This window comes from Cotesia glomerata, linkage group LG6 (genome assembly GCF_020080835.1).
Source record: "Cotesia glomerata isolate CgM1 linkage group LG6, MPM_Cglom_v2.3, whole genome shotgun sequence".
Taxonomy (NCBI): Eukaryota; Metazoa; Arthropoda; class Insecta; order Hymenoptera; family Braconidae; genus Cotesia; species Cotesia glomerata.
Genome location: NC_058163.1, coordinates 9,595,190 through 9,608,567, shown reverse-complemented (window position 1 = coordinate 9,608,567; position 13,378 = coordinate 9,595,190). Strand labels below are relative to the sequence as shown.

General features: G+C 29.0%; 3 protein-coding genes and 1 long non-coding RNA gene across 7 annotated transcripts; 2 read left to right on the top strand and 2 right to left on the bottom strand.

Annotated features, from left to right (window-relative positions):
- The first annotated feature begins 235 nt into the window (after positions 1-235).
- On the top strand, positions 236-2,109 carry LOC123267466 (trafficking protein particle complex subunit 4). Of its 3 annotated transcripts, none has more exons than XM_044732094.1 (3): positions 236-348; positions 444-689; positions 1,545-2,109. In XM_044732094.1, exons 2-3 carry the CDS (start codon positions 515-517, stop codon positions 2,021-2,023), a joined length of 654 nt encoding a protein of 217 aa, XP_044588029.1. In that variant the 5' UTR covers positions 236-348; positions 444-514; the 3' UTR covers positions 2,024-2,109. The 3 variants fall into 3 exon arrangements, with proteins under 3 accessions (XP_044588029.1, XP_044588031.1, XP_044588030.1); XM_044732096.1 differs by having other exon boundaries at positions 270-326; XM_044732095.1 differs by having other exon boundaries at positions 271-374.
- Positions 2,021-9,928, bottom strand: LOC123267458 (xanthine dehydrogenase). Of its 2 annotated transcripts, XM_044732081.1 has the most exons (8): positions 9,803-9,928; positions 9,184-9,353; positions 8,695-8,863; positions 7,613-7,670; positions 7,440-7,536; positions 7,124-7,359; positions 2,262-5,812; positions 2,021-2,166 (listed from the first exon to the last, which is right to left on the bottom strand). In XM_044732081.1, exons 3-8 carry the CDS (start codon positions 8,821-8,823, stop codon positions 2,122-2,124), a joined length of 4,116 nt encoding a protein of 1,371 aa, XP_044588016.1. In that variant the 5' UTR covers positions 8,824-8,863; positions 9,184-9,353; positions 9,803-9,928; the 3' UTR covers positions 2,021-2,121. The 2 variants fall into 2 exon arrangements, with proteins under 2 accessions (XP_044588016.1, XP_044588017.1); XM_044732082.1 differs by lacking the exon at positions 9,803-9,928 and having other exon boundaries at positions 9,188-9,702.
- Positions 5,779-6,752, top strand: LOC123267467. The gene is made up of 2 exons (XR_006510043.1): positions 5,779-5,866; positions 6,455-6,752. It is a non-coding gene; the product is annotated as an uncharacterized LOC123267467 (long non-coding RNA).
- A 261-nt stretch (positions 9,929-10,189) lies between the features above and the next one.
- On the bottom strand, positions 10,190-13,102 carry LOC123267460 (glycosylphosphatidylinositol anchor attachment 1 protein). Its single transcript, XM_044732086.1, has 7 exons — positions 12,843-13,102; positions 12,330-12,704; positions 11,818-12,026; positions 11,517-11,734; positions 11,264-11,451; positions 10,846-11,188; positions 10,190-10,706 (listed from the first exon to the last, which is right to left on the bottom strand). The coding sequence occupies exons 1-7, from the start codon at positions 12,982-12,984 to the stop codon at positions 10,268-10,270; spliced, it is 1,914 nt and encodes a 637-aa protein (XP_044588021.1). The 5' UTR covers positions 12,985-13,102; the 3' UTR covers positions 10,190-10,267.
- Positions 13,103-13,378: the final 276 nt, after the last annotated feature.

Genomic DNA, 13,378 nt, shown 5'->3' with positions numbered 1-13,378 from the left:
GACTACTGATAAATACTAATTGTTGAGAAAATTAATCATTAAGTTACAGGATGTAACTTTTCTAGTATTAGGTGCATTTCTGCGAGTCAACTCTAAAATTTTAATTCTACGGGTCTCAATTATTGTATTCAATCTTGTTTTCCTGTGGTTTTATATTAATTTTTCTATTTGTTATTCGGGTGTTGTGTATTACAATCTTACAAGAATTTTTTTTTCAATTGACCATCTAACGCCATCTCTTAGCATATTTCTCTTCACATCACTATAGTTGACGAGTGTTTCTACCTATACTGACATAGGCATCTGCCAGATGTCAAATATTTATTGTGTGTATTGAATAGTTATTGAGTAAGGGAAATAATATTTTGTTTTGTGTCAGTTATTTCTGGTTAATATTTGATTGACTTTATTTATTTGAAATAAACATTATTTTTTTTTTATAGATAATCATTAAGCTTAAACATAATTGTTTCATACGTTTCTATGATTCGAACTTAATGAGAAAACAACAATCATGGTTATATATGGTGTTTACATCGTCTCCAAGTCCGGTGGTTTAATTTTTAACCATGACCACAATGTTCCGAAAATTGAAAACGAACAAAGTTTTTCTTATCCATTAGATTTAAAATTAACATATGAAAATAAAAAAGTTGTTGTTGCTTTTAGTCAACGAGATGGAATTAATGGTAAAAATTTACTTGTTTTTATTTTACTCTTACATTTTATTTATTTGTATAATTACATATCTTTTTTTATGATACTGAAATTAGCTGACAGCTGTCAATTTTTATAATTATTATAACAAATCAATCACAGTTAAAAAATGCTTTAAAAAATTTCTACCTATAATTTTTTTAATTTTCACATACGAAATTTTTTTCATAATAATTTCACTGCTATAAAATTCTTAAAAAATTTCTAGTATCTGTCAACTTTAGTGTCATTTTTTTTTATATAATCTCAAGCGGCACAAACTTTTTTTTGTTGATGTTATGTTGAATTGGAGTTGATGATTATTAATTTTTTATTTCTCGTTGAGTAAAATTGATCAAAAAGTCATTTTTTTGTGACGCTTGGTATAATACTTTTTATTTGTTTTTTTAATTTTTTATAATTTAAAATATTAATTTATAGTACTATAATTGAGAGACATCTGATAAATTTTATAATTTTTTTAACAAATAAATTATAAAAAGAAAAGTTTATTTACGAATTTCCATCTTTAAAAATTATAAATACAATTTTTAAAAAAAATTTTCTAGTCAGTTAATTTTAGTAAACGAATCATTTATTAGAGACCACTTTTTAGTATTAAACAAATATTTCTTAGTATTTAAAATGATTATGTTTGTATTTAATAAATCTGATATTCATTTATTAAATATTAATAAATCTTTTTAAATACTAAGAAATATTTGTTAAGGACTAAAAAGTGGTCTCTAATAAATGATTTGTTAAATACTTATTAACAAATATTTTTAACTATAGACAAATCCTTCTATCAGCGATGTCATTAATATATATTTTTTTTTTTATTTCAGTGGGACACGTCTTGATATCAGTAAATGGAAGTCCTGTGGCAGGAAAAGAACTCGAAGACGGCCGAGATGTATTTAATTTGTTTGAACAGCCTGAAAACTTTCCATTAACATTGAAGTTCGGTCGAGCAAAAATGACAACGAATGAGAAGATTTTCTTAGCATCAATGTTTTATCCATTATTTGCAATAGCTAGTCAATTGAGTCCAGAGCCTCGTTGCTCTGGTATTGAAATATTAGAAGCTGACACATTTAGACTCTACTGTTTTCAAACACTGACTGGCGTTAAATTTATGGTGGTCGCAGAACCGTCTCAACCCGGTATGGAAATTCTCACAAAGCGTGTTTATGAACTCTATGCAGATTACGCATTAAAGAATCCATTTTATTCTTTGGATATGCCGATAAGATGTGAATTATTTGAAACAAATTTGATAAATTTATTAGAAACTGTTGAAAAGTCTGGGATAAGCAGTATGTAGAAATATTTATAATAAATTTATTCAATAATTTGTAAGTAATGTATATACTTTGATTATAATTACAAATATAATTAATTAACATTGAATAGTTTTTTAATTTATGGAATTTTATTCCAAGCTTTTGTAATGTCTGCTGTAGGAAACTGCAACAGAAAATAAAAGTAAATCAATTGATTGATCAACCTCGAGGATTAGATTAATTTTTATTGTTTAAGTATAAAGAGTATGAAATGCTTACCTTTTCAGTTAAGTCATCAACGCAAGCGACTCGAATACGCGCAGCTGTAGCAGGTGAATCCAGTCTAAACAAACTACTGTTATTTGTTTCTTTCCGAGCTGATTGTATAGCATTTTTAATAGCAAAAAATACAGAAGAAGCTAAAAATAATGGAGGTTCTCCGACAGCTTTTGATGAAAATACAGCTCTTGGGTTAGGCGCATCTCTCAAAAGAGAGACATTAAATTCCTGTGGAATGTCTGTGAATCCAGGGATTTTATAAGCTCCAGGACCTCTGCTGTACAGTGTTCCGGTTGGAGAATAAATAAGCTCTTCCAGAGTAAACAAACCGAGCCCTTGAATAAAGCCTCCTTCAACTTGACCGATGTCTATCGCCGGATTTAAACTATCACCCAAATCCATAACTATGTCGGTACGTAAAACTTGATGATCACCCGTCAAACAATCAATTTCAACTTCACTGCAAGCGACTCCGTAAGTAAAATAATTGAATGGTATTCCCGACATAGTATCAAATGAAAATCCAATGTCAGGAGTACGATAGAATCCAGTAGCTGAGAGACTAATTCGTTCAAAGTAAGCTTTTGATATCCATTGTTCCCAAGTGTCTGATGGATTAGCATCCATAATATGTTTAATACGTGATATTATTTTGTTACAGGCATCAATAATAGCCATTCCATTTAAATCGGATCCAGCACTAGCTGCAGTTGCTGATGTATTTGGCACTTTATCAGTAGCTGTTTCAGAAATGTGAATTTTATTTGGATCTATTTTAAGCAAGCGACTAGCAACTTGGATCATTTTTGTGTGAAGCCCCTGACCCATTTCAGTTCCGCCGTGGCTTATTAAAACAGAACCATCATTGTAAATATGAACCAGAGCACCTGTTTGGTTCAAGAACAATGCTGTAAATGCTATACCAAATTTAGTAGGTATAACTGATATTCCTCTCTTCCGATACCGATTTTCTTGATTGAATTTTTCTACAGTTGCATAACGTTCGTGATAATTCGACGACTCGATACATTGCTGCCAACATTTTTGCAATGGACACCGTATCAATGGTTGATTGTAATGAGTCACGTCATTTTCTTTGTACAAATTAATTTCTGACACTTTTTCTGGTTCTATTCCAAGATAATTAGCAACATCCCATACGACATTTTCAGCTACGAACATACCTTGAGGACCACCAAATCCACGAAAAGCAGTATTTGATGGCAAATTTGTTCTGCAAGCATAACCAGTAACGTGAGTTACCGGAAATTTATAGGCGTTTTCACAATGAAACATTGATCTTTCCAATACAGATATCGAAAGATCCGCGGAATATCCGCCATTGTTATAAATATTTATTTCAACGACTTTTATTAATCCTTCTTTGGTGAAACCAACTTTATATTGAAACATAAACGGATGTCTTTGACCACTGATCATCATATCTTCATCACGATCTAACATACAGCGTACAGGCTTGCGTAGATTGTAAGCAGCTAATGCCACTGGTAATGCAACAAGCATGCCTCGTGATTCTTTACCACCGAAACCACCGCCTAAACGTTTAACTCTTACATTAACATGACTCATAGAAATACCTAAAACATGAGAAATAAGTTTTTGAACTTCTGATGGATGCTGAGTTGAGCAATAAACTTCTAGTTCCTCAGTGTCCTTTGGAACTGCAAGAGTTGCATGCGTTTCTAAGTAAAAATGTTCTTGTCCACCCATTTTTACTTCACCTTCCAATATGTGGTCTGATTCACTGAAAGCTCGATTAGCATCTCCCTGCTTGATACTCTTTGGTGTGGTAGGTAAGAATGATTTAACTTCAATAGCATCTTCAATGCTTACAAGAATCGGTTCCAATTCTTCGTACTCAATAATTACGGCTCGTGCAGCTTTTTGAGCAGTAATTTGATCTACAGCAACAACAGCTCCGATACTCTGGCCTTGGCTGGTTACTTTTTCTGAAACAAACACTTCTTCATCATGATAAACCGGTCCAACCCAGCGATTGTGCTCTGGAATGTCTTTAGCGCTGAAAAAAGCAACCACTCCATCAATAGCTAGTGCTTTAGACGCATCAACGTGAACTATTTTAGCATGAGCTTTTGTTGCCATCACTAATGCCAAGTATAATTCACCGTCGGTGTGAGGAATATCGTCACAATAAACAGCTTCTCCAGTTACTTGCTTAAATGCACTTGCATGAACAATTGGTCGACCAATTAAATCTTTGTCACTTTGATCTTTAGGGACAACTTGGAAATACTGTGAACTTTTAGGTGGCTTGTAGTCGAACGTATCAGAAGCAGATTGTAGTTTTTTTGGGAGAGGAATTCGATTGATATGTGGTAAATCAATTTGTAATTGTTTTAAAATGTGAATAAATCCTTTGAAGAATAAACTCAATGTCAAAGAACGACGATAATTTACCATTCCACCGGGAACGTCGTCAGGTAGTGGAAATTCATCAACTAGAGACTGGTAAGTTGATTCCAATAATTCAGTGTTCCATTTTTTTCCTATCATATTTTTGGTTGTTTTTATAGCTAATTTTGTTGTAGGCGCCATACCTCCATAGGCTAAATGAATCTCCAGAATTTCATTGGAATTTGTTTTGAAAATGACATTAAGCGCCATGTTTACAATTGCAATATCATCATCTCTTCGTTTAGCTTGCTTATAAGCTATGAAGTATTGAGATTTTTCAGTAAATGGAATTTCCACTGATACTAAAATTTCTTCAGGCTTGATAACATTTCGACGGTATCCTGTGAAGAATGTGTGGTCCAGCAGAATTTGACGAAAACCATTTAAGCTGCAAACATTTAGCTTAGTTCCAGCGGCCATTAATACTGGTACCATGTCCGATATTGGGCTTCCGGTCATAATGTTTCCCCCAAGAGCTGCAACGTTACGAATTTGTTTACCTGCAAACCAGTGCAACATTTTAATCGCTTCAGAAAATATTCGAGTTTTGTACTCTGGATGTATTGATATATGATCTCTCATAGCTTCTTCGAGTTCCATCAAAGTTACACTGGAACCAACTTTCAATGAATTTCCAGTCACTGTTATCTCTCGTAACTCTTTTATTTGTGTAGATTGGATCAAAACTGGATAGATGCAATGTTTGAACTTAACTTCAACGCCAACTTCAGTATTTCCTACTATTATTTTAGCATTCGGATATTTTTGTTTCAAAAGAAGAAGTTCTTTCAATTTTGTTGGCCGATACCATGTTACTTCTTTACCTTTAATAACAAGATACTCTTTATCTAAATCATCATATAGTTTTAATTTTGGTGGAAATATTACTTCTTGTGTCTCATCATATGGTTTAAATTCACTTGCACTGAATATTTCTGGTGATACTTCTGAAGTGAAGGCTTTTTTACAACAAGCTTCTCCCATTGCACATACTTGTCCACACGAATTTTCGGTTTTATTTATTTTGTTATTCAGTTGAGACTGTTCCCATTCTTCTGTGAAGGTCCGGAAACCTTCGATGATAGGTCGATATCCAGTACAACGACAAAGATTACCTGAAATATTTATTTAATTATCATTATACATATATGTAGTTAAAAATTATTAACGTAGTTCCAGCGTGGTATAGTATAGTCAGAGCATTTACTATAGACAAAAATTTAAAAGCCTCTGCACACAGACGTCCACATATACAATTACATATTGTTAGTTCTAGTTATCTGGCGTTGCTCTGGAAAACCGTGAAAAATTTTAATTTCCTGCTTTTTATGCTACACTATTACAGGGAGCGTTGCGCACGGCGTTGCCGGATCACTATAAATTGTTCAATGAGCAAGTTAGAAATGGATCGAAAATTATTTTTTTTAATTATATCTCGATAACGAAACGGTGAGGTGCTACTTTCATTTTTTTAACTTATTCTAAAAACATTTTACAACACTCTCCTAATTTTTTTTCCAATTCTGTCGAGAGAATTTTTTAATATAATAAAAAATAATTGGAGAGACCGGACATTTTACATACTTTAAATGGAACATGACCCTCAAAATCGCCAACTTTGACTTTAAATATCTCGCGATCTAAACGGTAAAAAATTATGGAATTTTAGGAATTTATAAATAAAGCTCTTCTGAACCCGTAAAAAAAATTTCAGCCAAATCTGTCGAAAAGTGGTTTCATGCTGGAACTACCTTAAGAGTGTAGTCTAGTTGATCACTTTCGAAAATTCAATTTTTTATTTTTTACATTTTTCGAATATATATGTATCTAAGAATTCTCGGGGATGTGTTAACTGTTTCGGGCGAAGGCTCGTAGATTGAATTTTGGTAAGATTTTTTATTTAAAGAATGGGCGACACAATTTCTTCGGAACTTGTCGGCCGATCCTTCTGAAATTTCAACCACATATTCTACACATAAATACTCACAAAATAGACTACCATCATATTAAAATATTGATTTTTATCATTTTTTTTTTTTTTTTTTTTTTTTTTTTTTTTCAACAAATAACAGCAAACAAAATTTTTCTCAATTTTTTTTGGTTTTTATTACTTAAAATTAACAATAATTATTAAAAATTAATATCAATAGTCTATTTTATAGCCACTGTCAAACCGAATTTTTAAATGTTTTAACACTTCGGTTTTTTTGTTTCACATGAGCCGTTACCGAGATATCGTGTAAGAGCTGATCTGCCACCGAATTATTTCGTTCCGTTTAAATACGAATTTTTTTATAAAAATAACTCGAAGACATTAATAAAAAAATTTTTATTCACGAGAAATTGCCAAAAATCGCCTATTTTTTTAGTCGACGAACTAGATTACACTCTTAGTGACATCCAAATTACGAATTATAACATTTTACCTTGAAACGCGACCTCTAAATCATGCATTGATAGTTTAGGTACTGTCCTTAAAAGAGCATACATTGACATTACTATTCCAGGAGTGCAAAAACCGCATTGTGATCCATGAGCTTTAGCAATTCGTTCTTGAACTGGATGGAGCTTTGTTCTTGTACTTCCAATACCTTCTACTGTAGTTACGGCCATTCCATGCATGCTACACACTGGAGCAAGACATGCATTCACAGCTAAATGACTGATTTATTATTAAAGAAATAATTTAATATAATGAAATTATTAATAGAGAATAAATACAATTTTTAAATAAAAGGATACATTATTTTTCTTTTTTTTCGGTCAATTCTTGATACCATTACAGTACAAGCGCCACAACCACCTTCTGCACATCCTAATTTGGTTCCGCTTAATTTTACTTTGTAGGAAATAAAAAAAAAATTATTAATAAACTTTTTGTTAAGAGCTGTTATTTTGAAAATAAATTGACATACATTTGTTACGAAGATAATGCAGAAGGGTCCATTCAGGATTTAGATCACTATCTTTTATCTAAAATAAAAAGAAATTTATACGTTTATATTTAAAACAATATAAGTTATTATTAAATGATCTATGTAAATAAAAATAATATATAGATCTTAATTACATAAAAATTTATCTTCTTTATCAAAAAAAGATTGCATATGAGTTATCTAATACCGTCTGTAATCAAGTTTAAATAATGTAATCAGGTGATAATAATTATTATTTGAAATTTATATAATTAAGAGAATAAGGAAAATTTTGTTTTTGGCGTATTTACATGACAAAATGAGTTTTTAAAAATTAAATTTAGGATCATTGGAAAGGTCAAGACCTGAATTCGTGCCTTTTCAATGTTTCACATACTTTTTAGCAATAGTTAGTTTATTATAATAAGTTTTAGAAGTAATTCTAAATAGGTACGAATATCGTGATAAACTTCAATTATTCATTTATTTATTTTGTTTTGTACATGTGAATGTGGTTAAGTAAGAAATTAATTGATATAATTAAGAGACTGAGAAAAATTTTGAAACAGGTATATCTTTTACCGTAAATTGGTTTTGATATTTTTTCAGTGATAGTCAATCTTTTATGTTAAGTTTTTGAAGAAGTTTTGAATAACTTGTTGGTTCTGTAAAATTTGTACCGTTACATTAGTCCATTAAATTATTTGTAATTGATCCTGTCATAGTAAGGTAAAAGCCCCAATAGATGATCATGTACCAGTATATGATCACTCCATGTATTTGTATACCTATATTTGTGAATATAGATATACAAATACATGGAGTGATCATATACTGGTACGTGATCATCTATTGGGGCTTTTACCTTACCATAACTATGGTTAGTATGAATATTATAAGTATAAAAAAAAATCATTAAGCCAAAGTTTTCTTATTCATAATTCGTAAATCTCGACAGTCGCATAGTGACTACACGTTGCTTGTATAAATTATTAAAATTAAAATTTTTAAAAACCAAATTATTTCACTTAGGTTATTATATATAATTTTTATTTTAATATTGAGTTATTGATAAATCTCACCTCTTTACCATTGACATAAAATATTAATGTGCTAGACATTTTACTTTTCGTAACTTCTAAGTCATGGTCAAACGAAGAAGAATCTACCGCTGAAGATTCTTTGTTTTTATCATCTTCAGGTTTACCCATTTTGTGTAATAAAATATATTCTTCAAAATTCTGCGGATAACTGGAAAAAAAATTATTATAAAATTATTCCTCCCAAAAATTATAGGAAAAAATATAAAAGGAAGAAAAAACAAATATATTTTTCGTCTTACTTATAAACAGTACAATCACTAGATTGCGCTAAATCGAAAAATTTTTTAAGCTTTTGTGAAAAAAATTTTGAATAGTTGACAAAAAAAATTAATGAGATTATTCATTATTTCGTTAAAACAATTTACATATAATTATTCTTTATTATTTTTGGATATTGAAACAATTTTTTTTATTGCATCAGTAATAATATTTAAAAATAAACTGAAAGTATAATAAAGTACTACTTACATACTTTTTTAATGATATCTACTGAAGATTTTGGTAGACTGACAAGCTTGGAATGACTGTATAAGTATATAAATTTTAATATTACAATACGTTATTGGTGAAAGTCTTTGACCGTAATACATTCAAATCCTTTCAAATCCGTATTGTGTGTGCATACATGCATCTGACAACTGATACGGATTAATTTCAGTTAAACTTGTTTATTGCGGTAAAATTATATTAATAAAATTTACTTATTATAAGAACTATATGATAAAATTCATAATATAGTAGAAATATATCAGATATTTTTTATTGAATTGCTGAAAAATTTATTTTATAATAATTTCATAATGATACACTATGCACACTTATAAAGTAATTAGATTTTCAATTGGATTTTTCCAAGATATTTTACACAATTGTGTAAATTAATCATTCAGGTTATCAATATTCAGATACACTCTACAGTATGACGTATTATTTACAATCATATTGAAACTTGAGAAATAATTCAATAAGAATATTAAAGTAAACTATCAAATAATTTTTAGTAACTTTCTAAAACTATTAAAATATGTTTTAAAAATTATCTTTCTATTAATAATTTAATACTAATTATTTTAAAATTTTATACTACCACTAGTAAAATAAATTGGAATGTTTTCCGTTGGTATATTTTTGTATTGAATAAAATGATCAAATGACACAAATGATGACGATATAGATATCTTACATCAAGTTAAAAAATATCAATCATAAGATTGTTTACTATTTGTATTATTATTACTAAATGACTTATCTTGGTGATGCTACTAAAAAATAAAAATATGTGAAGTAGTTCATTAAATTTGTTTTGTATCCATCAGATAAGAAATGTTGTGTAATTTAAATTACTCATATTTTACGTGCAAATAAATATTACAATAAAAAATAAACTTAATGGTAACAAAATTATTTTTTAATGAGTAATAAAAAATGTTTATTCTTTTATATGGATACTAAATTTAATAATTACAAGTCATAATTTAATAATGTATTAATAAATTTATTATGACTGAAATAAAACTAGAATCGGTTTCTTAAAATTAAATTTTTGGAAGAATTAATCAGTTTTAGACGCAATTACATTAGATAATATAAGCCAAATTGGAAATAATACACTTGCTGCTACATTATACAGCCAATTTCCATAAATCATAGAATCAATAATACTAAATACAAATGATTTTTTTGAAGCATCTATTCCTTTCTTCAATATTTCTATAATTGGGTCTTCAGAAAAATGTACAAACGTATAACCCATCACAATTAAAGATACAATTACGAATGGATGGAGTAATGTCCAAAAAAAATACAACAACTTCCTAAAATTTGATTTTGATTCTTTTTTTCTTGGATTGATAAAAAGAATAATTGGTACGAAAATAATACTTATGAGTAAGGCTAGTGAAAAATTATGCATCCCAATACACATCAAAGTTGTTGCCAATTCTACAAGCACGACGACGCATATAAGTGACGTATTTTCGTACCTTGATGACCTGGAATTAATGAAAAAATTATTATTTATCAATATTATAATGGCATAGTCTTTTAAAAATTCATAGAAAAAATTTTTTTATACTTTCAAGTTGATTTACTAAAAACTATAATTCAATAATTTCCATTTTGTTTCTATACCTTTTTGTAAAAAAGAACCACATCAACATGACAAGTGTCATAGTAGCAAATCCATAATAAATAGAATCTTCAGTTTTTAAATTAAATAACTGCAGTCCTAATGACGTTATTAGTTTAGGCGAAGACATCACTGCTATACCAAATAAATGACACCATAATAATTCTGATGCTAAATTTCCCACTTGAAAATCTTCTGCTGGTTTTTCTTGATTGTTTGTGGATTTAGCTTTGCTACTTTTATCCTTTTCAGAATTTGCTGGTAAATCTTGTAATTTTAACCACATAGAAAATGCTTTTATAAATAAACTACCGACAATTAATACCAAAGATGGCATATATAGTCCTAAAAAATAATTTTTTTTAAGTTAACGAAAGCGGAATAATTGGGAAAATGTATTTCTAAGTAAGCTATCTTTACCAATAGAAATGTATCGATCAGTTGATGGCAATAAATAAAAGAAAAATGACTGATGAAAACGCTCCAGTAAGTTATTCAACGATCTGATAATACTTTCAACCACTCTTCCTAGTTGATTAAAGTTTGCCTCATTTCCTCTCTCGTGAGTTCTTTCAAAACCCTCAAGAGTAATTGCTTCAATACCATACCTTGAAAAAAGAGAAAAAAAAATATAACTTGTAATCAAAAAATTTTTTGCAAAAGAAAATCATACCTATGAAATAAACCATGATTTCCAGTTGGTACTCCAGTTGCTTGAGTTAAAATCATTGATGATAAAGTATTGAAATAATACCACCATCTTTTGAATTTATCTCTATGATAAATATCAAACTTTTGTTGAAATGATCGACGTATTTCTTCTTTTTTAATCATATTTTGAGCGAGATTAAATAGATCTAAATTTGGTAATTGACCGTTCAAGCCTTCAACCTGTAAAAAACAAAGTAAATCAATTTTTTAATTTTTCATACATTAAAATTCAGTGATTATAAATAATGTAAAAAATAGTGTACTTTAACATCAATGTATGAAATTTTCATAGCGTGTAATTCAAGATTTATTGCAGCTTGAATGGAACCAGCTCGCCCTGATAAATCTCCTGGTATTAACACATCCTCTTGTCCACTTACAACTCCATGGTAAGCATCTAACCAAGCTTGCATACCCAATTGCTCATGTTCCGTTACAAGGAATACTATGTCTTTTGCCCAATATTTTTGCTCTAACAAATTAAAACTATAAATTAACATTTAATTTAATTTACATATATAATTTTAAATACTCTAGATCACGATACTGAAATTGAGAGACATCTAATAATTTTAAAAATTTTTTTAATAAATAAATTATAGCAAGAACAATTTATTTAAAAAATTCCATCTTTAGAAACTTTAAAAAATTATAAATGCCATTTTTTAAAAACACTTTTTAGATCTAGTTTATTCATCAAGAAAAATTAAAAAATTTTCAAGGGTCTGCTAATTTCAGTGTTGTTTAAATCTCGGTTATTTCAGCAAATACTTACTCCTACAAAATTTAGCAAAAGCAAGTAACAGCGCTATTGAAGGTGCTGTCGTTAAATGTGCACTGCTAATCGGCCTGTAAGGTACACTGACAATAATTGCTTCAGTACTGGCGGCCCTAGGTGCTCGAACAATTCCATAAACATTTTGTCCCAGAAACTGTTGTTTTTTGAATGGATAATTCAATGTGAAATTGTGAGTATAGACATCTAAATGTAATTGATTCATCTTAGCTAAAATCCAGGAATAAGGCATCCTATCAGGATATCTTTTCATTTCATGAAGTAATTCCTGGTGAAATTGTTTTGCACTTGCATCTAAATTACTTTGTTTAGTTACTAAGCCAGGTAATAATGCATTCTCAGAAAAATATGTATCTGAAAAATTAAAATCACAATTTTTGTTAATTGATGTCTACTTTTTTACAATAAAATTTTTTTAAAAATTAATTTTAAGTAAAATTAAAAAATAAATTTTATTATAAATATTTGAATTTTTATTAGAAAAATACTTACTGTCATTAAAAACAGGCAGGGCTAAAACTGAAATCCACGTTACACCCGCAATATACATTAAAAAACATATTAGTTTTTGCCATTGTAAAATAAATTTTATTATTTTCATATTCCCTGCTCGAGGGTCTGTTAACAAACCCATTTTTAGAATTTTTTATTAATATTTTTGTTGACAACTAATAATATGTAACCTAAGTTTTATATAGAATTCTGCCATTATCAACAACATCAGCGGTTAGATTGTTGTACACACATACATAGGAGGTGTGTATAGAATTTTGACAGTAGCGCTCCGTGAGAAAAAACGATGAAACGTTTAATTATGACATAAATGTCGCTGACAATTTTTTTTTTAAATTGATTCTGAATAAATTAAATATTAAACAATAAAATTATAATGAAAATAATTCAACAAAAAAATTCCACGTGTAGAAATTAAAAAAAATTCCAAGTGCGAATAAAAAATGCTTTTTTTGATAATAATTGACTGATTATAAAAATTCTAAGAATTGTTAGATGTTTGCTAAACTCAATAT